General features: G+C 39.8%; 1 protein-coding gene across 1 annotated transcript; it reads right to left on the reverse strand.

Moving 5' to 3' along the window:
- Positions 1 to 8,349: 8,349 nt before the first annotated feature.
- LOC133556589 (MOB kinase activator 1A) lies at positions 8,350 to 23,160 on the reverse strand. The gene is made up of 6 exons (XM_061906671.1): positions 22,972 to 23,160; positions 18,791 to 18,957; positions 18,571 to 18,664; positions 15,012 to 15,145; positions 14,155 to 14,318; positions 8,350 to 9,912 (listed from the first exon to the last, which is right to left on the reverse strand). Exons 1-6 carry the CDS (start codon positions 22,983 to 22,985, stop codon positions 9,835 to 9,837), a joined length of 651 nt encoding a protein of 216 aa, XP_061762655.1. The 5' UTR covers positions 22,986 to 23,160; the 3' UTR covers positions 8,350 to 9,834.
- Between the last annotated feature and the right edge of the window lie 375 nt (positions 23,161 to 23,535).

Here is a 23,535-nt window from a genome sequence, read left to right on the forward strand (position 1 = left end):
ACGCGACCTTCCACCCGAATGCAGCTGAGATAAGCTCCAGCACCCCCCGCAACCCCCCAAAAAAGGGACAAGCGGTAGAAAAAATGGATGGATGGATAAACTAAATTGGCCCTAGTGGGTGAATGTGAGTGGGAATGTTGTCTGTCTATCTGTGTTGGCCCCTGTGATGAGGTGGCGACTTGTCCAGGGTATACGCCGCCTTCTGGCCGAATGCAGCTGAGATAGGCTCCAGCACCCCTCGCGACCCCAAAATGGACAAGCAGTAAAAAATGGATGGATGGATAAACTAAATTGGCCCTAGTGTGTGAATGTTAGTGTGAATGTTGTCTGTCTATCTGTGTTGGCCCATGTGATGAGGTGGCGACTTGTCCAGGGTGTACACCGCTTTCCGGACGAATGCAGCTGAGATAGGCTCCAGCACCCCCTGCGACCCCAAAATGGACAAGCGGTAAAAAATGGATGGATGGATGGATAAATTAAATTGGCCCTAGTATGTGAATGTGAGTGTGAATGTTGTCTGTCTATCTGTGTTGGCCACTGTGATGAGGTGGCGACTTGTCCAGGGTGTACAAGTCCTTCCACCCGAATGCAGCTGAGATAAGCTCCAGTACCCCCCGCATCCCACCAAAAAAGGGACAAGCGGTAGAAAAATGGATGGATGGATGGATGATCTAAATTGGCCCTAGTGTGTGAATGTGAGCGCGAATGTTTTCTGTCTATCTGTGTTGGCCCCTGTGATGAGGTGGTGACTTGTCCAGGGTGTACTCCGCCTACCGGCCGAATGCAGCTGAGATAGGCTCCAGCACACCCCGCTGCCCCAAAAAAGACAAGCAGTAAAAAATGGATGGATGTATAAACTAAATTGGCCGTAGTGTGTGAATGTGAGTGTGAATGTTGTCTGTCTATCTGTGTTGGCCCTTCGATGAGGTGGCGACTTGTCCAGGTTGTACACCGCCTTCCACCCGAATGCAGCTGAGATAGGCTCCAGCGACCCCCCGCGACCCCAAAAAGGGACAAGCGGTATTAAATGGATGGATGGATGCTTTGTCAATATCATAGCGCGCTGGACTGTGCCCAGATTTTACAAAGCCCTTTGGGTCGCCCACGTCGAAAAAAAAAAAAATATTACGTTCAATCCTACCTAAGGGTATAATTTTTAACATGTGCAAAGACGGATGATTAGTATATTTAAAATCTTAAATTATTTTTATAGCGTCGATATGTACGCAGTATTGCCTTGCCCATGAAAAAACTGCAGTCAACATTGGAGGGAAAATTATTGGGTGGACTGTGGTTTGGGCAAACTAGTTTGCTGTTGATATCAAAATGACAATCAGCTTTATTGGCAAAGTATGATTAACACACACGTAATTTGGCTTGGTAGGCTGTGTGCTAAATAAATAAAATGAACGATTAACTAAAAATATAAACTAAATGGGCCCTAGTGTGCGAATGTGAGTGTGAATGTTGTCTGTCTATCTGTGTTGGCCTTGTTATGAGGTGGCGACTTGTCCAGGGTGTACACCGTCTTCCGTCCGATCGTAGCTGAGATAGGCACCAGCGCCCCCCGCGACCCCAAAGGGAATAAGCGGTAGAAAATGGATGGATGGATTGATGTATTTTATTTTGCGTTGTTTAATGTTATTTTCAGGCAGCACGGTGGAACAGGGGTTAGTGCACGTGCCTCACAATACAAATGTCCTGAGTAGTCCCGCGAACCCAAAAGGGACAAGCGGTAGAAAAAATGGATGGATGGATGGATGGATAAACTAAATTGGCCCTAGTGTGTAAATGTTGTCTGTCTATCTGTGTTGTCCCTGCGATGAGGTGGTGACTTGTCCAGGGTGTACCCCGCCTTCCGCTCGAAAGCAGCTGAGAGATAGGCTCCAGCACCCCCGGCGACCCCAAAAGGGATAAGCGGTAGAAAACGGATGTATGGATAAACTAAATGGTCCCTATAGTGTGTGAATGTGAGTGTGAATGTTGTCTATCTGTGTTGGCCCTGTGATGAGGTGGCGACTTGTTCAGGGTGTACGCGACCTTCCACCCGAATGCAGCTGAGATAAGCTCCAGCACCCCCCGCAACCCTCCAAAAAAGGGACAAGCGGTAGAAAAAATGAATGGATGGATAAACTAAATTGGCCCTAGTGGGTGAATGTGAGTGTGAATGTTGTCTGTCTATCTGTGTTGGCCCCTGTGATGAGGTGGCGACTTGTCCAGGGTATACGCCGCCTTTTGCCCGAATGCAGCTGAGATAGGCTCCAGCACCCCTCGTGACCCCAAAATGGACAAGCAGTAAAAAATGGATGGATGGATAAACTAAATTGGCCCTAGTGTGTGAATGTTAGTGTGAATGTTGTCTGTCTATCTGTGTTGGCCCTGTGATGAGATGGCGACTTGTCCAGGGTGTACACCGCTTTCCGGCCGAATGCAGCTGAGATAGGCTCCAGCACCCCCTTGCAACCCCAAAATGGACAAGTGGTAAAAAATGGATGGATGGATGGATAAATTAAATTGGCCCTAGTGTGTGAATGTGAGTGTGAATGTTGTCTGTCTATCTGTGTTGGCCCCTGTGATGAGGTGGCGACTTGTCCAGGGTGTACAAGGCCTTCCACCCGAATGCAGCTGAGATAAGCTCCAGTACCCCCCGCATCCCCCCAAAAAAGGGACAAGCGGTAGAAAATGGATGGATGGATGAACTAAATTGGCCCTAGTGTGTGAATGTGAGCGCGAATGTTTTCTGTCTATCTGTGTTGGCCCTTCGATGAGGTGGCGACTTGTCCAGGTTGTACACCGCCTTCCACCCGAATGCAGCTGAGATAGGCTCCAGCGACCCCCCGCGACCCCAAAAAGGGACAAGCGGTAGTAAATGGATGGATGGATGCTATGTCAATATCATAGCGCGCTGGACTGTGCCCAGATTTTACAAAGCCCTTCAGGTCGCCCACGTCGAAAAATAAAAAAATATTACGTTCAATCCTACCTAAGGGTATCATTTTGAACATGTGCAAAGACGGATGATTAGTATATTTAAAATCTTAAAATATTTTTATAGCGTCAATATGTACGCAGTATTGCCTTGCCCATGAAAAAACTGCAGTCAATATTGGAGGGAAAATTATTGGGTGGACTGTGGTTTGGGGAAACTAGTTTGCTGTTGATATCAGAATGACAGTCAGCTATATTGGCAAAGTATATTCAACACACACGTAATTTGGCTTGGTAGGCTGTGTGCTAAATAAATAAAATGAACGATTAACAAAAAATATAAACTAAATGGGCCCTAGTGTGTGAATGTGAGTGTGAATGTTGTCTGTCTATCTGTGTTGGCCCCTGTGATGAGGTGGCGACTTGTCCAGAGTGTACAAGGCCTTCCACCCGAATGCAGCTGAGAGAAGCTCCAACACCCCCCGCGACCCACCAAAAAAGGGACAAGCGGTAGAAAATGGATGGATGGATGGATAAACTAAATTGGCCCCAGTGTGTGAATGTGAGTGTGAATGTTGTCTGTCTATCTGTGTTGGCCCTTCGATGTGGTGGCGACTTGTCCAGGGTGTACACCGCCTTCCGCCCGAATGCAGCTGAGATAGGCTCCAGCGACCCCCCGCAACCCCAAAAAGGGACAAGCGTTAGGAAATGGATGGATGGATGCTTTGTCAATATCATAGTGTGTTGGACTGTGCCCAGATTTTAGCCCTTCAGGTCGCCCACGTCGAAAAAAAATATATATTACGTTCAATCCTACCTAAGGGTATCATTTTGAACATGTGCAAAGACGGATGATTACAATATTTAAAATCTTAAAATATTTTTATAGCGTCGATATGTACGCAGTATTGTGTTGCCCATGAAAAAACTGTAGTCAATATTGAAGGGGAAATTATTAGTAGAACTGTGGTTTGGGCAAACTGGACTTTGCTGTTGATATCAGAATGACAATCAGCTTTATTGGCAAAGTATGTTTAACACACACGTAATTTGGCTTGGTAGGCTGCGTGCTAAATAAATAAAACGAACGATTAACTAAGAATATAAACTAAATGGGCCCTAGTGTGTGAATGTGATTGTGAATGTTGTCTGTCTATCTGTGTTGGCCCTGTTATGAGGAGGTGACTTGTCCAGGGTGTACTCTGCCTTCTGCACGAATGCAGCCGAGATAGGCCCTAGTCAATCAGCTTTATTGGCAAAGTATGTTTAACACACACGTAATTTGGCTTGGTAGGCTGTGTGCTAAATAAATAAAATGAACAATTAACTAAAAATATAACATGTTTTATCTGTGTTGGCCCCTGCGATAAGGTGGTGACTTGTCCAGGATGTACGCCGCCTTCCGGCCGAATGCAGCTGACATAGGCTCCAGGACCCCCCGCTACCCTAAAAGGAACAAACGGTAGAAAATGGATCGTTATTTTATTTTATATTTATTTTATTTTATATGTATTTTATTTTGCCCTATGTGTGAATGTGTTTGTCTATCTGTGTTGGCCCTGTGATAAGGTGGCGACTTGTCCAGGGTGTACACCGTCTTCCGTCCGATCGTAGCTGAGATAGGCACCAGCGCCCCCCGCGACCCCAAAGGGAATAAGCGGTAGACAATGGATGGATGGATTGATGTATTTTATTTTACGTTGTTTAATGTTATTTTTAGGCAGCACGGTGCACCAGGGGTTAGTGCACGTGCCTCACAATACAAATGTCCTGAGTAGTCCCGCGAACCCAAAAGGGACAAGCGGTAGTAAAAATGGATGGATGGATGGATGGATAAACTAAATTGGCCCTAGTGTGTAAATGTTGTCTGTCTATCTGTGTTGGCCCTGTGATGAGCTGGTGACTTGTCCAGGGTGTACTTCGCCTTCCACTCGAATGCGGCTGATATCGGCTCCAGCACCCCCCACATCCCCAAAAAAGGGACACGCGGTAGAAAATGGATGAACTAAATTGGCTCTAGTGTGTGAATGTGAGTGTGAACGTTGTCTGTCTATCTTTGTTGGCCCTGTGATGAGGTGGCGACTTGTCCAGGGTGTACGCCGCCTTCTGCCCAAATACAGCTGAGATAGGCTCCAGCGACCCCCCAAAAAAGGGACAAGCGGTAGGAAATGGATGGATGGATAAACTAAATTGGCCCTAGTGTGTGAATGTTAGTGTGAATGTTGTCTGTCTGTGTTGGCCCTGCAATGAGGTGGCGACTTGTCCAGGGTGTACCCCGCCTTCCACTCAAATGCAGCTGAGATAGGTTCCAGCACCCCCTGCATCCCCAAAAGGGACAAGCGGCAGAAAATGGATGGATGAGATAAAAACTACAAAATACCTAATATGTGCAAGTCTGACGTACGCAAATAAGACGGAATAGAAATCGAAAGACTATGTGAAACCAAAATTCTAGGTGTGATTGCTGATAAAATTAAGTGGAAATCGCATGTGAAAAAAATGTACAACATAAAGTAGCAAGAATCATGTCAATAATGAATAGGCCATATAAATAAATATTGATTGATGTTCTAGACCAAAAATCACTCCATGTTCTCTGCTGCTCGCTAGTGTTACCATATCTGAGTTATTGTGCAGAAATATGGTGAAATAACTACAAAAGTACACTTCATTCATTAACAGTGTTACAAAAAAGATCAGTTAGAATAATACAGACTGTTGGATATAGAGAACATACCAACCCTTTAGTCATTGAATCAAAAATACTGAAATTCCACGACATAGTGAATTTGCAAACAGCTAAAATTATACACAAAGCAAACTATAATCTGCTACCCAAAAATACACAACAATTCTTCTTAACAAAAGAGGAGAAAAATGTAATTTAAAACATTTGTATGCACGTACAACACTTAAGACCTTCAGTATATCTGTATGTGGAATTAAATTAAGTAATGGACTAATGTACAATGTACTAACATGATCCACTTCAAGAAACTCTTCAAATTTACAAAGTGCTTAGAAAGCACAAAGAAGAAGAACCTTGACAAACAATCAGAATTTATTTAATCCATCCATTCATTTTCTAGATAATCTTACTTATCTCACCAAATGAAATATAACTTACTTTTCTAAATATTTTTAATTTATTTTAATTGTTATTACTTATAGAATATATTGTGAATAAATTGAGAACAGGAAGTGAACAAACTTTTTAGCAACTGCTATGTAGAGGAAAAGGGGTAGGATTGAATAAACTCTGCTTCTTCCTACTCCTTTTCAAACATGTTGAATAGAGAAACTGGAAATTGTGATGTTTCATGTTGTATGTTCCAAATAAACAGAAACTCAAATTCAACTCAACATTAGTGCAGTGGTCAATAGAGTAAAATGCAAAAAGACGATGACGTGAACAGCCATCCCATTTATTTACTACCGCTTGTCCCATTCGGGCCAACACAGATAGACAACATTCACACACTAGGGCCAATTTAGTGTTGCCAATCAACCTATCCCCAGGTGCATGTCTTTGGAGGTGGGAGGAAGCCGGAGTACCCGAAGCGTCATATAAGAACTGATGATATGGAGATAGAAAGGGTGTATTCAATAAAAATTTGGGGAATCTATATAGATGATAAATTAAATTGGAAACCGTACATAAATATACTTAAGACAAATGATTGCTATGTTACATAAAATCAAAAACTCTGTAAATCAAAAGGCTCTTAACATGTTATATAATTCTTTCATACTCCCATATCTTAATTTTTGCGTTGAAATCTGGGGTAACAATTACAAATCAAACATCAACTCTATTTTCTTACTTCAAAAGAAAGCGATTAGAATTGTAAATTATGCGAATTATCATGACCATACCAATGCTCTGTTCATTAAATTAAAAACATCAAAACTACACAATCTTGTTGACCTCAATACTACTATTGTGGCTTTCAAAGATCATAACCACATGCTGCCTGGGTGTCTACAGAAGAGGTTCAAACCCAGAGAGAATCCCTATGACCTCAGAGGTTCAGCTTTCTTTCAGAAAGCAAAAATAAGAACAATCTTAAAAAGTAGATGTGTTTCTGTTAGAGGAGTTCAACTGTGGAACAGCTTGGATGATTCCTTAAAATGTTCCAGTTCTATTCACTCATTTAAAAAACACTTTAAGACTATTGTCTTGAAGAAATATATCACTCTTGAATTAACATTGTGATTAATATTGATTGAAAACTAAACTTGGATATAAATATTAATGAAAGTATAATTGTTTGTATATATTGTATATAATTGGTGAAAAAGGTTTAATACGTGTGCAAAGATATTTCACATGACTTTACTGTGTATATAATTGAACTACGTTCATATTGTGTATAATGGGTATTCACAACATGTTGTGCAAAGGACATTTCAAAATTTTTCGGAAGTTTATATTTCTTTTGTACTTGACATTGCTTATAGGGTTAGGCGCAATACGTTTTTAACTTCAGCCTAAACCCTTTCGGTCTGCAACATTTTTTTTTTTTTTCATTTTATGTATGTATAACTGTTTGTTTGTTGACCTAAGAACAATAAACTTGAAAGTTGAAACCCACGCAGTCATGGGGAGAACATGCAAACTTCCCACAGAAAGATCCAGAGAGCAGGATTGAACCCAGGACCTTCGTATTATGAGGCAGACGCACTAACCCCTCACCCACTGTGTTGCTGATGACGTGAACATGAGTTAGCATATTCACAATGACAAATTAGTTGCAAAGTTTTTTCACAGCGTTAATCAGAGTGATAATCTGGGGGAGAAACTGGTGGTTTTGGCGTACAGTGATTTGTAACGCCTGCCGCAGGGGAGGAGTTTGTGACAGGAGGGTGTGAGGGGTCTGCACAAGTCCAAATTGTCCCTTGCAGTGTCTGTCCAACCCACACATACAGGACCAGCAACTTGTGTTCTAATCCAAACTACATAAATCAAATTCAGAATTGGCAAACATTTGTACTAAATTACTAAATCTCTGCTCAGTGGCCTTGAGGTTAGAGTGTCCGTCCTGAGATCGGTAGGTCGTGAGTTCAAACCCCGGCCGAGTCATACCAAAGACTATAAAAATGGGACCCATTACCTCCCTGCTTGGCACTCAGCATCAAGGGTTGGATTTGGGGGTTAAATCACTTAAATGATTCCCAGGCGAGGCCACCGCTGCTGTTCACTGCTCCCCTCACCGCCCAGGGGGTGAAACAAGGGATGCGTAAGATGGGAGGGTAATTTCACCACACCTAGTGTGTGTTTGACTATCAGTGGTACTTTAACTGTCGGCAGTTAGATATTATTTTTTGGAGCAGCAACCACACTAAGATTAAATGTTTGTGATTCGGACAAGAAACTTGATCATTGGATAAGAACTTAAAACAATAAAAACAATAACGTAATGTCCTTTCATACAATTTTTTATTGATATAAAAAGGTATTCAGATTTGAAGCTCAGGACATTTTAATTTTGTAAAGGCACAGCTTTGCTCAGGTAAAACGCTGATTTTTATTTACATCAAATGTTCTGACATATGTGCTTCTCCTTCTCAGTTAAAATGGAAATAAAAACATTTGATACATTTTCTAGCCCTTGTGCGGTCTTTAGTTCATCATGTTGAACAAGATTGTTAGAAATGTAGTTATGACAAATCAGGTTGGGAAAACCATACACTTGGGTACAAAGACTTGATTCAACATGCTCGTTGAAATATAAAAGTAACATAAAATATCTAAAAATTTATTTTAAATGGAAAGAATTCAACAAAAATAAAATGATGGCTAAAATAGTATGTCTTAAAACAATTATAGAAAGTGAATGCAACTGATGACAGCTGGTGGTGCCTTCTGTCGGTTAGGTTAACTGATTGTCGTGTGTATAATGTTACCAAAATAAAATTATGAATATAGAATCCTTTCTACATTAGCAAGTAAATAAGTTTGGCAGTACAGACAGCCCTGCTGCTGTAGCCTGAGGAGTTTTCAGACAGGAAACGACCACAATGTTTACATTACATTTGCCCTTTTGTGCACAAATGCAACACAGGTTGTTAAACAGTGGGGAAAAAAGGTACCAGCGCATAAGAAACAATCAGCCACCCACAGTTCCAATGATCGGCACCACAGAAAAAACCTCAAATGAATTATAACTCAACTAAAAAATTCACATTCAAAGTGTTTTCATAAATATTTTCTTCCACTAGAGATGAATAATCAACCTTGTTTACTAAAAGCCCTATATCTTGCTTTTTAATCATATCAATCTACCTATCTAGTCATGAAAAAAAACCCTGTAAAACAAAGAAAGTTGCAGTTAACAGTCTATATATTGAAAAAGGCTTCACCCAGCAATGCTTTGTATTGCATTTGGCAGCGTGAAATCACACAACAGTTTTTTGATTAACTAAACATCTCTTGCATTATTTTATCCACCAATATCACATATATATACATGTCTCTCCCTATATTGTGCTAAAATACAAATTTAAATGTAAGCTTAGACTATTTGGTCAGGGATAAATGAAAAAAAAAAAAAAAGACTGTAAAAACAACCCCTGAATGGGGGTAAAACTCATTTCCACTTCCAAAAGTCATTGGTCCGCTCTTAAAAAGTAAACATATTTTTTCCTTTTTTTACTACTCATGTGAATAATACATTTAGGACCCTGTGCCATTTCATGTTTAGAGGAACAACATTGAGGGATAAAAAGTTTCAGACTGTAGTAAGACAGCAGATGAAGGTGTGAGGAGTGAAAAGAAGGCACACACTGAGTTGAGACAAGAAGTCACAGAGGTAGCAGAGGCCAAGAAGGGGGATAGTGACAAAAAGAAAGAAAGTGTTGGGAAAATAAACATAACTAAAAAAAAAAAAATGGGTGATGCAATGTCTATCTGTCCTTGGAACCAAGCTTCTCAATCAAGTCCTGGAGGGGAGCGAGCTCTCGCCGGTCAATCAAGTTGAATTCCTGCAAGTCAAACAAACATACTTGTTAGAAAGTTTACAAAACACTGTTCTTTGGACGACATTTTCACATTATGCATTGATTTCCACTTTCATATCAGAGCTTGATTCTGGGTTGTAACTTCTCCTTATTTCAGTTTTCTACATTATATGAGCATTGTTGAGCCAATGAGATGTAAAGACTTTTCCCCCATATTGAAGGGGGTCATAGAAAAACACTGCATTACGTGTACGAGTGGATAAACATACCAAGACTAAAGTAAGAATGTAAAACTGTGACTTCTATGGTTGTGCGATATAGACGATATCAATTTGGCCGCCAATGGACATTTTAATACTATTGTAATGTCGTGATAATGCATGTTGATGACACATTTTAGCTCTATTCCGCAAACCTGAAAGCCACAAAAGAACAAACGCAACCTAAACGTAATGAAATATCATCACTGGAAGACAAGGAATAGCTAAACATGCTACACTACATACCATAGGGCAGGGGTCGGCAACCCAAAATGTTGAAAGAGCCATCGATTAGCTTGCAGTCATGCAGTGACCAAATATGTCTGATTAGCACACTCCACATAAGTCAATAACATCAACAAAACTCACCTTTGGGCATTTATGCGCAACGTTTTAAGTTTGGTGGACAAAATGAGACAGAAAAAGAAGTGAAATCACGTCTGAGAAATTCGGAGAAAGTTATACATGTAAACAAACTAGGGTAAGTTCAAGGACCGCCAAAATTACTAGGACAAAACGGCGCTCGCCAAATACTCGAATCAGTGAAGCATGTTTAATACAAACAGTGTGCTTTATAGCAATTAGGGAGGTTTGTGTCATGTTTGTCCTCCTACAGAAACCAAATTAAAACAAAAATATGTTTTTTTTCCATTCATTTCCATTTTTCATAAATTTTTGAAAAAGCTCATGAGAGCCACTAAGGCGCCGCTAAAGAGCCGCATGAGCTCCGGAGTCGCGGGTTGCTGACCCCTCCCATAGGGGAATATGCTAAACCACTAAGCTAGAGCTCCCGAATGTAAACAGAGGTGGCAGATCTATACCAGGGTTTCAAAAAAAAAAAAAAGACACATGATGCCCATTTCCTATTGCATATCGCATATAGCCAAAAACTTACAATTGTGTGTAAGTATACACACACAACTGTAAGCATTTGACAATGATTATCTTGAATAGTTGAAAAGTTTGCAGTGATTTAAAACTGGCCTGCAGGACCGTTTCATTTGAGAATTTAGTGGTATTTATTTTTCTTGAGTGGTAGCAGCAGCTGACAGTGGCCATAGCTGAAGCGGCTTTGTTGGTCATGCCAAAGAAATTTGGCACCTCTAACTTCTCTCTGCCTGCATTCGCCGACTTTTGATTAGCTACTAAATATCATGTGTGATTTCACCGCATCGATGCCCATTGAGCAAAGTTTTTTTGCAGATACCGCAGAACGCCTCTGGGTCTACAATCAATGTATTTTAACCACATTTTGAAAAGATAGCCAGCTAGTTACTTTTGCTGAAATTTACTGTTTCCCATTTTCCTGAAATGTTCTCGCTTTCACCACAGGATGTTGCATTTCAAGCATCCGGTGTCTGACTTTGTTCACTGGCTGTTGACTATTTAAAATGTTCCGTCTGTCAATTACCACACTGTACTTTCAATCAAAACTATTAAAAAGGAACTGCACTTGAGCCTTCTAAAAAACATCAGCCGATCAATTCAATTTACCCAGAACTAATTTATTTTATGTGGTCCTAATGGCTTTATCTAGCCGGGATCTTCAGCTCTCATTGGATCGGTTCGCAGCTGAGTGAGAAGCGACCGGAATGAGAATCAGCACCTCCAAGTCCGAGTCCATGGTCCTCTCCCGAACAAGGGTGGAGTGCCATCTCCGGGTTGGGAAGGAGACCCTGCCCCAAGTGGAGGAGTTCAAGTACCTAGGAGTCTTGTTCACGAGTGAGGGAAGAGTGGATTGTGAGATCGACAGGCGGATTGGTGCGGCGTCTTCAGTAATGCGGACGCTGTACTAATCCGTTGTGGTGAAGAAGGAGCTGAGCCGGAAGGCAAAGCTCTCAATTTACCGGTCGATCTACATTCCCATCCTCACCTATGGTCATGAGCTTTGGGTCATGACTGAAAGGACAAGAACACGGGTACAAGCGGCCGAAATGAGTTTCCTCCGCCGTGTGGCGGGGCTCTCCCTTAGAGATAGGGTGAGAAGCTCTGCCATCCGGGAGGAACTCAAAGTAAAGCCGCTGCTCCTCCACATCGAGAGGAGCCAGATGAGGTGGTTCGGGCATCTGGTCAGGATGCCACCCGACCGCCTCCCAAGGGAGGTGTTTAGGGCACGTCCAACCGGTAGGAGGCCACGGGGAAGACCCAGGACACTTTGGGAAGACTATGTCTCCCGGCTGGCCTCGGAACGCCTCGGGATCCACCGGGAAGAGCTAGACGAAGTGGCTGGGGAGAGGGAAGTCTGGGCTTCCCTGCTTAGGCTGCTGCCCCCACGACCCGACCTCGGATAAGCGGAAGTGGATGGATGGATGGATGGATTTATTTATTTTATCTCTTTAAAAAATAAAGTTTCTCTGAAAATATGGCTTACAAATAGCCACAAACTGGAGGAAACTTTTTTTAATCAGGATACACTTTTTAAAAAATAGTTAGAAGCTTTTATGAAATAATACATGATCATACTAGGAATGTAGTAAATAATGCATGTGTTTTGACTTGAAACATTTTATAAAAAGACATGACATGGAATGATATTTAGAAATATGCCAATAAGCACTTTGGATGAATTAAAAATAAACAGTCAAATTAACATCCTAAATAGATTGTATTATACACCCTCAAAGTTGTTTAAAATGGGTAGATTGGATAGCAAGTTGTGTATAAAGTGTCTGGCAACTGAAGAAATTCATTTACTGTGGGAATGTCAGAAAGTAAGAGATGTGGTCTGTTGTGAGAATTGCCTTGGTTGTCCATCGTAGGCCATCTGAGGTCCCGAGAGGTGCGTCACCAGAGCTGCTAATGTTAGTCAAGTTAGCTCATGTGTGTTGAACTGGAGACGACTGAAATAAAGGAGTTGAGTATGAAACAAGCTGAGCTTCCTCATTAACACGTCATGATGTCAGAGTTAAGGACAACTTCGCTTATAGTGACCAAAGAATGCCAGAGTCGTTTGATTTTGCCTTCCAGCCGAGTGGAGGCAGTGCTTTGAGTATATGATTGATGAAGATGATTGATTAAATGCTTTGCAACCTTACCAGGCCTCTTTTATCTAGTTTGTAAGCCAGAGCCGAAGAAAAGAAACACAAGACTGACATAGTGATTTATCATTGACCGCAACGTTATTAAGTTGTATTTTATTTATAGTTTGATTGAGCGACGTATTAACTATTGGCCAAGTCTTACAATTGTATGAGTTTTTTAAATGCCTGTGGACATCACATTTAATGCTTTTTAATGCTATTTAAGGCCTTAATTTCTGCAAAATCAATTTAATGACTTATTGCTTTTTAATTCCCCGCGGCAAACCTGTATACACATATCGACAGTAACGACACCAAGTATAGTGCATCAGTATCAGGTCAATACTACAGTGGTTGAATTATATTTTTTATTATCAAAACAATATTTGGTCTTATTTGTTAATGTTTACAAAAAATGGACACAGGAGGGCTTGAACAGCACAATTGTAATGATTTAAATAATCGCCAATAGTAGGAAATAATTGGATCATTCAATTGATATTGTTACACTGCCACTTTGTGTTTTTGTCTAATTATAATTGTGATCCATAATTGCATTGTTTAAAGATCTTAACATTTTTTTAAGTATCGGCATTAGTATTGCCATCACTGCCCCTGTAACTACTCGGTATTGGATCAATACACAAATTCATCGTATTTCCCAAAACTAATGTAAAGTATCCAAACAACAGAAGAATAAGTGCGTATTACTCTTTAACAGAAGTGTAGATTGAACCTTGTTACAACAGAAAGTAACCAGACATTATCAGTAATTAACTAGCAGATTTATAATATTTTTGATAAAATAATACTACATACGTCTGTAGCCAAATTAAGAGCCTTTGTAACACGTTTTGAAATGCTTCTATTATCATTTACATACCAATCAAATGCATCGTTATATGCGTCGTTATCGCAGTAGGCTGCGATATAGAGTTCAGGCCATAACGCCCACCACTAGTTAGTGACATTGTGCAGTCACTCACTTGGACAAAGAAAATGAAGTGCTTGAAGGAGGTGTTGAGGTGAGCCTCCTCCTGTAGCTGCATCACAGAGTCAAAATGCTGATGGTAGATGTGGGCGTAAACCCTGAAAAGGCGCTTCAGGATGGTTTTGGCCACAGACATGAAGTTCTTGGGAAAAGGAACTCCTAAGATGGAAAAAGATCATGTCAATTAGAAAAAATGCTTTGTTTCAACCTTGACCTCGTAATGATTTGCTACTTTCTGAACATGTTTTGGTCTGGCATTTCTTATTTCCTGTGCTGTACTAGAATTGGATTGGTATCATCTGCCTTAGGGTTGATTCCAACGTCAAAGAATAGCAAGCCTTGTAGTGTTTTTACATATTATCACATGAAAAATCTAAAATTAAGACTGAAGTCATGAGATTGGACTTTGTAGCAAAACTAAAGCTGATAATGTGTGGACTTTAAGCGGTGTTCTCTCTCCTGGGGCATCTCCATAGTGTGGCTAACACATGATCATTTTCAGCATTAGATGTAGGATTCTTCCATACAGATACAGAATGGAAGTGTCTTTTTTTAATAATTATTTTAAATGCAGAAAAAAGACAAATATCAAGAAAAACATTTTACACTCCAATCGTGCCTATGATTTACACACAGAACATTTATTATAAAACAAAATTGTAATTATAGCTTTTTCTTCAAAGAAGTCAGTCAACATTTATCAACAGGCTTACATACTAAATAATACAACAATGGGCTTCTATTAGGTTGGTTCCTGTCTACAAGGTTCAAATATGTATAAGTATCTCCACTATATGCTTTAACTGATCTGAAAATGTGTGTGTGTGGGGGAAATCAATAATCAAACCTCACCAATCTTTGATGGAAAAAGTGTCTCATCATCCAGCTGGTCTTGGACCCAGGTCATCAAGTAATCGATGTACTTGGGGGCAGAGCACTTGATAGGCTTTTTAATGTTAGTACCATCAGCCCAGTGGTACTCATATCTGCAAACAGTTACAATGACAAGCCAGTGAGCATAATATTAATCTGACTTTCAAATGATGCAGATCGTAAGGCGCTAAAAGCTCTACACATGGCATGTGTCTGCTCGTTCAGGAAAGCTTTGTGTGGGAGGATGTTAAACTAAAATTAGGAGTGGTAGGGGGAAACGCAGCGCTATCTTTTGTACACGTATATTCTTGATAGCAACTCAGAGCAGGAAGCGAGTCCCAGTCCCTTCCTCTTGATTAAACACTGACTGTCACGGCATTAAGAGGATAGAGGAAGTGCCAAATCTAGATTTCAGAAAAGCAGCATCCACGCGGACCAGAGGTCACATATAATTTAATTCCAGTTAGAGATGTAACAATACGAACAATTCATACCACTGTTATCGTGACCAAAATGATCATGGTTCTCACTTTGTCGCGCTACGGTGGAATGCGCTCAAAAAGTACTTAAGAACAAAGAAGGAAAAACTTATTTATGGTTATAGTTGCTGTCTATTGATATTTCATTTCTTTCGTGTTACAATAGGAATGTAATGTCATGATGAAGGTCCTCGGAATGTGCACAGTCATCAAAAGCTTCCACAGTCTAGCGCCTTTTTCTTTCCTGTAAAAGTTCTGTAAAATCCTAAATTTCCTTCAATCATTGTGCGTTGTTTACATTTTTCTGTCATGGCGCTGAAGCCGAGGAAGGGTTGTTGATGATGCTAAAAAGCATTTTTAATACTACAGCATTTCACTAGAAAAATTGTATGATTTAGTTTGGTGTCCTAATGCCAAATCTGCACTGTGGTAGTCATTGCTTTGCTGCACAGAGGAAGCTGTTGGCGTCAAATTTAATGTGGGAAAAATACATGGTGAAAATTCTTTGGTGTGACACCTGTGCATGGACCTCTGCGAGTTACGAGTGCGTTCCACCTGAGTGGGTTTGGTTTTTAAATGCTCTTACATTCATGACATGAATAATAACCAAATATTAGAAAGATTGGTATTATAAGTACTAACACATATGAAATATTTACATGCATTACACTTGTATAGTAGAAGGTTGTGGTCATAAACCGAGAAGTTGGTCAACTTTGACATTCAACTTAGTGAACTTAAGAATATTTATACAGCACTATTTGTCTGGAGACTCTAAGATTATATTTCTCCTCTTTAGTTGAGAAGAACTGTTATACATTCTTTGGTAGCAGGTTATAGTCTTGTGTCAAAAAGCTACATTACTTTCAAGACGTTACTTGCACCACATCATCTTCAAGCACTTGTTGCAGGTAGCTGAATCTGCAGTCTTTCAGCCCTGAAATGAGCCACCGATAGTTACTTCTTTTTTTCTGTCTGGTTACTTACTGTTAAGTCGACACACGTCCCACTATGGAACCATGTTTTGGTAGACATCCCTGTTTGGTCAAACTAATCATTCCCTGCTTAAAGATAAACTGAACTTTTTGGGGAATTTTGACTATCATTCACAATCGTAAATGTAGAACAAGCACGTTTTTTCTTTTTTTAATGTATTTTAAATAGTAAATAAATGCAATCAAAAATGTGCTTACAATGGAGCTTATAGGAGTTGTTTCATTCTGCCTATAAAGCCCTTAAAAACATGTAAACACCTGCATTAAGGTTTTATATAAATGCTCGAAGTATATATGTAAGGGAGTAAGAAGCATATTTATAAAAACATAGATCATTTTAAGCATATGCAACGCATTTATTTAAAAAAACGCATCATGTGGTTTGCTTTTTCCTTCGAGCACATCACTGATTACTGCAGACTTCATGAGAGCAAACAAAGATAAATAAACGTCACTTACTGTACAAGGTTGGCTGTCATTAAAATGCTGACTCATACAATCTTCTTAAGGTCCCGTTTAGATTAAGAACGACTCCCTCTCTAAGAAAGTGGGGGTGGAACCAAGAGTTCTTTTGCATCATTTTCTGGTCTAAATTGGCTGTCAAAGTGTACTAACTTGTCGGATCATGTCCTCATCCATCTACTATTAAGGTGAGAGACATAAGGCAGCAGCTCACCAGCGGATGATGTCAATACAGCCACAAAAGCTAGTCATCACGGCGCCGCTATAAAGTTTGTCAGCGTTAGGGATATTGTTATTATAAGTGCTAACACTTGGTTAATATTCAAGTCACAAAATGTTGTAAATGTTATTTATTGGGTTTTATGGGCAGAATAGAGGACCTCTCGCTGGCTCCGTTGTATACTGACGTTTATAAATGTTCATTTACGATTTGTGATGCATTAAAAAAAATAAAATCCTTTGTTTTGTCTTTCATAATGATTGTGAACCATAGGCAAAATTACCCAAAAAGTCAAGTTCCTCTTTTAAGTTTATGCACCATAACACATCACTGACGGACAAGCAGACAAGCTCAATTGAAGAAACTGCACTTTTTTTTTGGAACTTTGCCCATCATTCACCATACCTAAGTAAGACAAGACCACATGTATTTCTTTTTTTATACATTTTGCAGCAATTTGTAATAAACAGCAAGTAATACGCGGCTAACAATGAAGCTAGTAGGAGTCCTTTATTGCACCCATTAAGCCTTCAATAAAACATCTAAAAACCTCCAACAATACACCATTTACATCTCATGACATGAATATTAACCAAATATTAGCAAAATTGGTATTATAAGTACTAACGCAGATAAACTATTTACACGCATTACACTTGTATAGTAAGTAGTAGGTTGTGGTCATAAACTGAGAATTTAGTCAACTTTGACATTCAACTTAGTGAAGTGAATAATATTTACATAGCACTTTTTCTCTGGAGACTCAAAACACTTTACATTGGGAAAGTTATTATCTCCATATCTAAGCTACAATTAAACCACAACGGATTAACCATAAAGGACAACGGCAGTAACTAGGATGGCAGACGCTGAAATGAAACCTACAATCCTCAAGTTGCTGACACAGTCGCTTTACCATCTGATCCACGCCAAACTGTGCCTTTTACTACTTAACATATATACTTACGGCATGTATATAAAACATTGATGGAGATTTTGGATGTTTTTAGAGCGCTTTATATAGGCAGAATAGAGCGACACTCATTATCTTTATTGTTTGCTGACTTTTGCTAGCGTTTGAGTTAGTATGCATAAAAAAAGAAAAACATGTGTGTGCTTGTTTCATATAAGGTTGTAAATAATATAAAAACTCCAAAAAAAGTGCAGTTTTCCTTTAGGCACTCAAGTTGTTGGAGTCCTGACTAAAGAAGTTGACCCTTGCTGCTAGGGTGTAAGACCACGGCATATTATTGAAGAGTTCATGCAGTTAAAACGCTAACTCAAATAGAGTGTATAATTGTTTTGGTTTTGATTCAATATTGTGATACATTTGAAAACCTGATACTAATTGGTGTAACTAACTCACTGCATGACATCCTTACCTTGGTCCAGCAGACATCACTGAGCAGCTGGTCTCTGTGCAGAACTCTGTGATGGTGCCATATAGCATGTTGATCTGGTTGAAGAAATCCACCGCTGTAAAACAAAATGGTCTTTGTTAAGAAATAACTTTTTTACACCATGAGGATGGACTGATTTTTTCACAACAATAAGTTTTTTTCACTTCAATTTTCTAAAGTGCCTACTTATTTCTGCACTTACTGTTGACTGCGATCCACTCATTGAGATCCTCTCCCTCTGGCAGCATGACAGCCTGCCTCAGGTTCCCGCTGCCCAGTGTCGCCTCAGCATGTTTCAGCAGCTCATACTGATGGGACCCCTCAGGGATGTTCTTCTTAGGCTTAAAGGTCTTGGATGAGCGACTGCCACTGGATAGAAACACAAGTGTTGTTTGAAAGAATGATTGGTAGGTCTAGGCCGATAATCAAACCAATTAGTTTGTTGCTTCCAAACGGGATGCAAGAGGGTTTACTCTTTGCATCGCTCTCATCACCTGAGTGGATTGGTTCAATAGCAGAATTAAATGAACAGAAGAAATCATTTTGTCAGGGAAAAAATGTCCACCCTGTCAAAATGTGTGTCCTCATCAAAGAAACCTGAATCTACTTTGGATCAGTCAATATCCTTTGAAAAAACATGTAAAATATTTCACCCCGCACTTGCTTTTTCCATCTTTGAAAATCAGTTTAAGAAAAATGGTATCTTATACTACGCTAGAGATGATAATTCATGCTTTTGTTTGTTGAACGCTGCTGCCAAACTGTTGATAGTAAATTCTGTCACGTAACTTCGAACCCACCTTCTTAACACAAGTTTTAATAGCATTGATGTATTTTAAATTCTAGTGACATTGGTTAAACAGACTAAGAAGTACCCTGCCAATATCTGAGGTCATTTGGTAAACTTTTGGCGTTTGTCCCGACAAAACGAAAAAAATTAAAAGATGATGAGCCTGAGTCCATGGCTGTAAATCTATATTTTCTAGGGGTGCACAAAAAAAAAATAAATCCACAATTGTTAGTCCAAATTATCAAAAATTGATTAAAAAAAATAAAATAAAAATGTGTTTAAACATATATGCATACCGTATTTTCTTGAATTAAAGCAGGGCATATAGTATGCGCCTGCCTTGAATTACAGCCGGGTCAAACTCGCTTCGCAAAATAATTAGTGCACGCTTAGTATTACTGCTTGGTCAAACTTGTGACATCACGAGTGACACTTCCCCTGTCATCATTTTCAAAATGGAGGAGGCTGATATCAATACCGGTAATTTGAAATCGCATAAAGTGAAGAGGATTAAGAGCTATTCAGTAGGAATTAAGGTCCAAGCTTACATCACACTCAATTTTTTACTACATGCCCTTGGTAATAATTTATTCACATTCAAAAGGCGATTCTTATTAATTCCGATTCTAAATTGCGGATTCATAATTTTTAAAAATGTATTAAAAATGAAAAACAATTTGTATTTTTTAAATAAGAATCAGTTTTTAAAAATATAGATTTTTTGGCAATTTCAATGCAATCAAAAGGAGATTTTATAACTTGTAAAAAAAGGTTCACTATAATTTTTACACCAAATAATAAAATGAGAGAATCGGTTTGAACCGAGAATCCATTCTGAATTGAATAGTCTCCCCAGGAATGCGATCATCGAATCGTTAGGTTAATATAGACTCACCTTTTTGCTATACCGTATTTCCTTGAATAGCCGCCGGGCATGTAATATGCGCCTGCCTTGAATTACTGCTGGGTCAAACTTGCTCCCCAAATTTATTAGCGCATGCTTACTTTTACTGACGGGTCAAATTTGTGACGTCACGAGTGACGCTTCCGCTGTCATCATTTTCAAAATGGCGGAGTTTTTTTTTTTGCTTTTAATATATGTAAACCAGGGGTCTTGTTCCACAGCCATGCAGATCACACTGATGGTTGTGATATAAAACAACTTTAACACTCTTACTAATATGTGCCACACTCTGTGAACCCACACCAAACAAATTTCGGGAGAACATCGGCTCTGTAACACATTATAAACGCAACATAAGAATTACCCAGAGTGCCATGCATCATGACTCTTGGCTATAATACACACCCCGCTAGCACCGGGAGGTGGGGGGGGGGGGGGGGGGGAGTTCAGTGATGTCTGCTGGACCAAGGTAAGGATGTCATGCACCCCCCCCCCCCTCTCCGTGCGTCCTTTGAGGTGGGCGGGGTTGGGGGCGCGTGTATAATATAGCCAAGAGTCATGGATGCATGGTATTCTGGGTAATTCTTATGTTGCGTTTATAATGTGTTACAGAGCCGATGTTCTCCAGAATTGTATTTGTCATTCTTGTTTGGTGTGGCTTCACAGAGTGTGGCGCATATTAGTAAGAGTGTAAAAGTTGTTTGTATCACAACAATCAGTGTAAAAGGTATGGCTGTTGACCAGGTATGCATTGCAATCTCGTATAAGAAGCAGCAAAATGCATGCGTCCAGCCGGCACGCAATAGCATGGTGTAAAGGTGGGCGCGACGACAAGTTGTAGAGCAGTGGTCCCCAACCACCGGGCCGCAGTAATTTTTTTTATTAATCAATTTTTATCGCACTCAATTTTTTACTGCATGCCATTGGTAAGCGCAGGGGTGAAAAGAGGTTTTAAAATTATTAGCGCCTGCTTACTTTTACCGCATGCCTTGAATAAGCGCAGGAGTGAGAAGAGGTTTTAAATTAATTAGCGCCCCGGCGGCTATTCAAAGAAATACGGTAGTAAGAATGGTTTTAATAAAAAGTCCAGTGAGTCTTCCTGTATGTTAAAGGCCTACTGAAACCCACTACTACCCACCACGCAGTCTGATAGTTTATATATCAATGATGAAATATTAACATTGCAACACATGCCAATACGGCTTTTATAGTTTACTAAATTACAATTTTAAATTTTCCGGGAGTTTCATCTTGAAAACGTCGCGTAATGATGACGTGTAGGCAAGACATCACACGTTTTTAGGAAGTATGAGCGCTACACACACACACAGCTAAATGTTGTCTGCTTTAACGATATAATTACACAGTATTTTGGACATCTGTGTTGCTGAAACTTTTGCAATTTATTCAATTAATATTGGAGAAGTCACAGTAGAAAGATGTAGTTGGAAAGCTTTAGCCTTTAGCCACACAAACACACGGAGATTCCTTGTTTAAAATTCCCGGAGATGAAATTTTACTATGGATCAGAGCGCGGTCAAGCAGACATGGATCCCAACCGAATGTCAACCAGCAGGTTTTGGTGAGAAAATTGTGGTTAAAAAGTCAGTTCTTACAGGAGAAAAGCTGAGCTTGTGCCGCCCATAGCTGCCGTCGACTCCCCTGAGACACTGCGCGTCAAGACACCCGTGGAGACACCCTTCTGACTATCAGGTACTATTTAACTCACTAAAACACTAGCAAAACAATAGAAAGATAAGGGATTTCCTCGAATTATCCTAGTAAATGTGTTTAAAAACATCTGAATCCGTCCCAATGCAATCGTGCGTTTTTTTAACTCGTTTTTTATTTTTTTATTTTCTAGTTTGTCGCTATCAATATCCTCAAACACGAATATTTCATCCTCGCTCAAATTAATGGGGAAACTGTCGTTTTCTCAGTCCGAATAGCACTTTTTTGTTGAAGGCTCACATTATAAACAATGTGAATATGTGAGGAGCCCTCACACTTGCGACGTCATCGTCTGTGACTTCCGGTAGAGGCAGGGCTTTTCTCTTAACACCGACAGTTGCGAACTTTATCGTGGATGTTCTCAACAAAATCCTTTCAGCAAAAATATGGCAATATCGTGAAATGATCAAGTATGACACATAGAATGGACCTGCTACCCCCGTTTAAATAAGAAAATCTCATTTCAGTAGGCCTTTAAACAACCTCTCGACAATGATCATAGTTGAATGTCAACTCATTATTTTGACGTAACAGAGGAAAACGCTTTCGGGGGGGGGGCATTATTACTAAATAAATACACATGACACCAAAAGTTAAGACTGCGAAGATATAAATGATGACCAACGTTTGCAATAATATTAAACACCCGAGACGGTCGGAAAATAACTTTAGCTAGCTTTAACCGTCATGCTAGCACGCAAGTTATAATTAAATGGCAGTTGCTGACGACAGCCTAAGAAGCACATATGACATGTAGTATGTTGTAAAGATTTAGATAACCTGTTCATTTGCAATACAATTCTTTAATAAACACATAAAATGGAGGCGAGTGTTCTTTAGTAGTAACAGGGTTTTGTTTTGACTCACTTCCCCTTGTTGGAACTTTAGCCATAACCGCAAGCAAGCTCCGTTGACAAATAAGACAGAAACTTAGTGGATGACCACCGGCTTTACTTACAATAGAAAGCTCATCTTGGCGAAGCAGAGGTGAGAGAGCCTCGTTAATGGCGCCTGGCTCTCGTTTTGTCGATGATAATTGATTAGACTGTCTGGCACTCACACAAGAACTAATCGTTGTGCTGCTAAGCTAACATCGACTTAACTGCGCCTACTGAAGCTCTTCCTCTGTCTGCTGTCTGTGGCGTCTCAAAGGCACGGGTTGTCGCCCCCTGTCGTGTACACGCCGAAACTACAAATGAATGACAACATCCACGAATGTATTATGACATTTTCTCTACAGCTGACGTACAAAATAAACCAGTGGTTCTCAACCTTTTTTTCAGTGATGTACCTCCTGTGAACATTTTTTTTTAAGTCAAGTACCCCCTAATCAGAGCAAAGCATTTTTGGTCGAAAAAAAGAGATAAAGAAGTAAAATACAGCACTATGTCATCAGTTTCTGATTTATTAAATTGTATAACAGTGCAAAATATTGCTCATTTGTAGTGGTCTTTCTTGAAATATTTGGAAATAAATATATAAAAAATAACTAAAAACTTGTTGAAAAATAAACAAGTGATTC

This window comes from Nerophis ophidion, linkage group LG07 (genome assembly GCF_033978795.1).
Source record: "Nerophis ophidion isolate RoL-2023_Sa linkage group LG07, RoL_Noph_v1.0, whole genome shotgun sequence".
In the NCBI taxonomy this organism is placed as follows: Eukaryota; Metazoa; Chordata; class Actinopteri; order Syngnathiformes; family Syngnathidae; genus Nerophis; species Nerophis ophidion.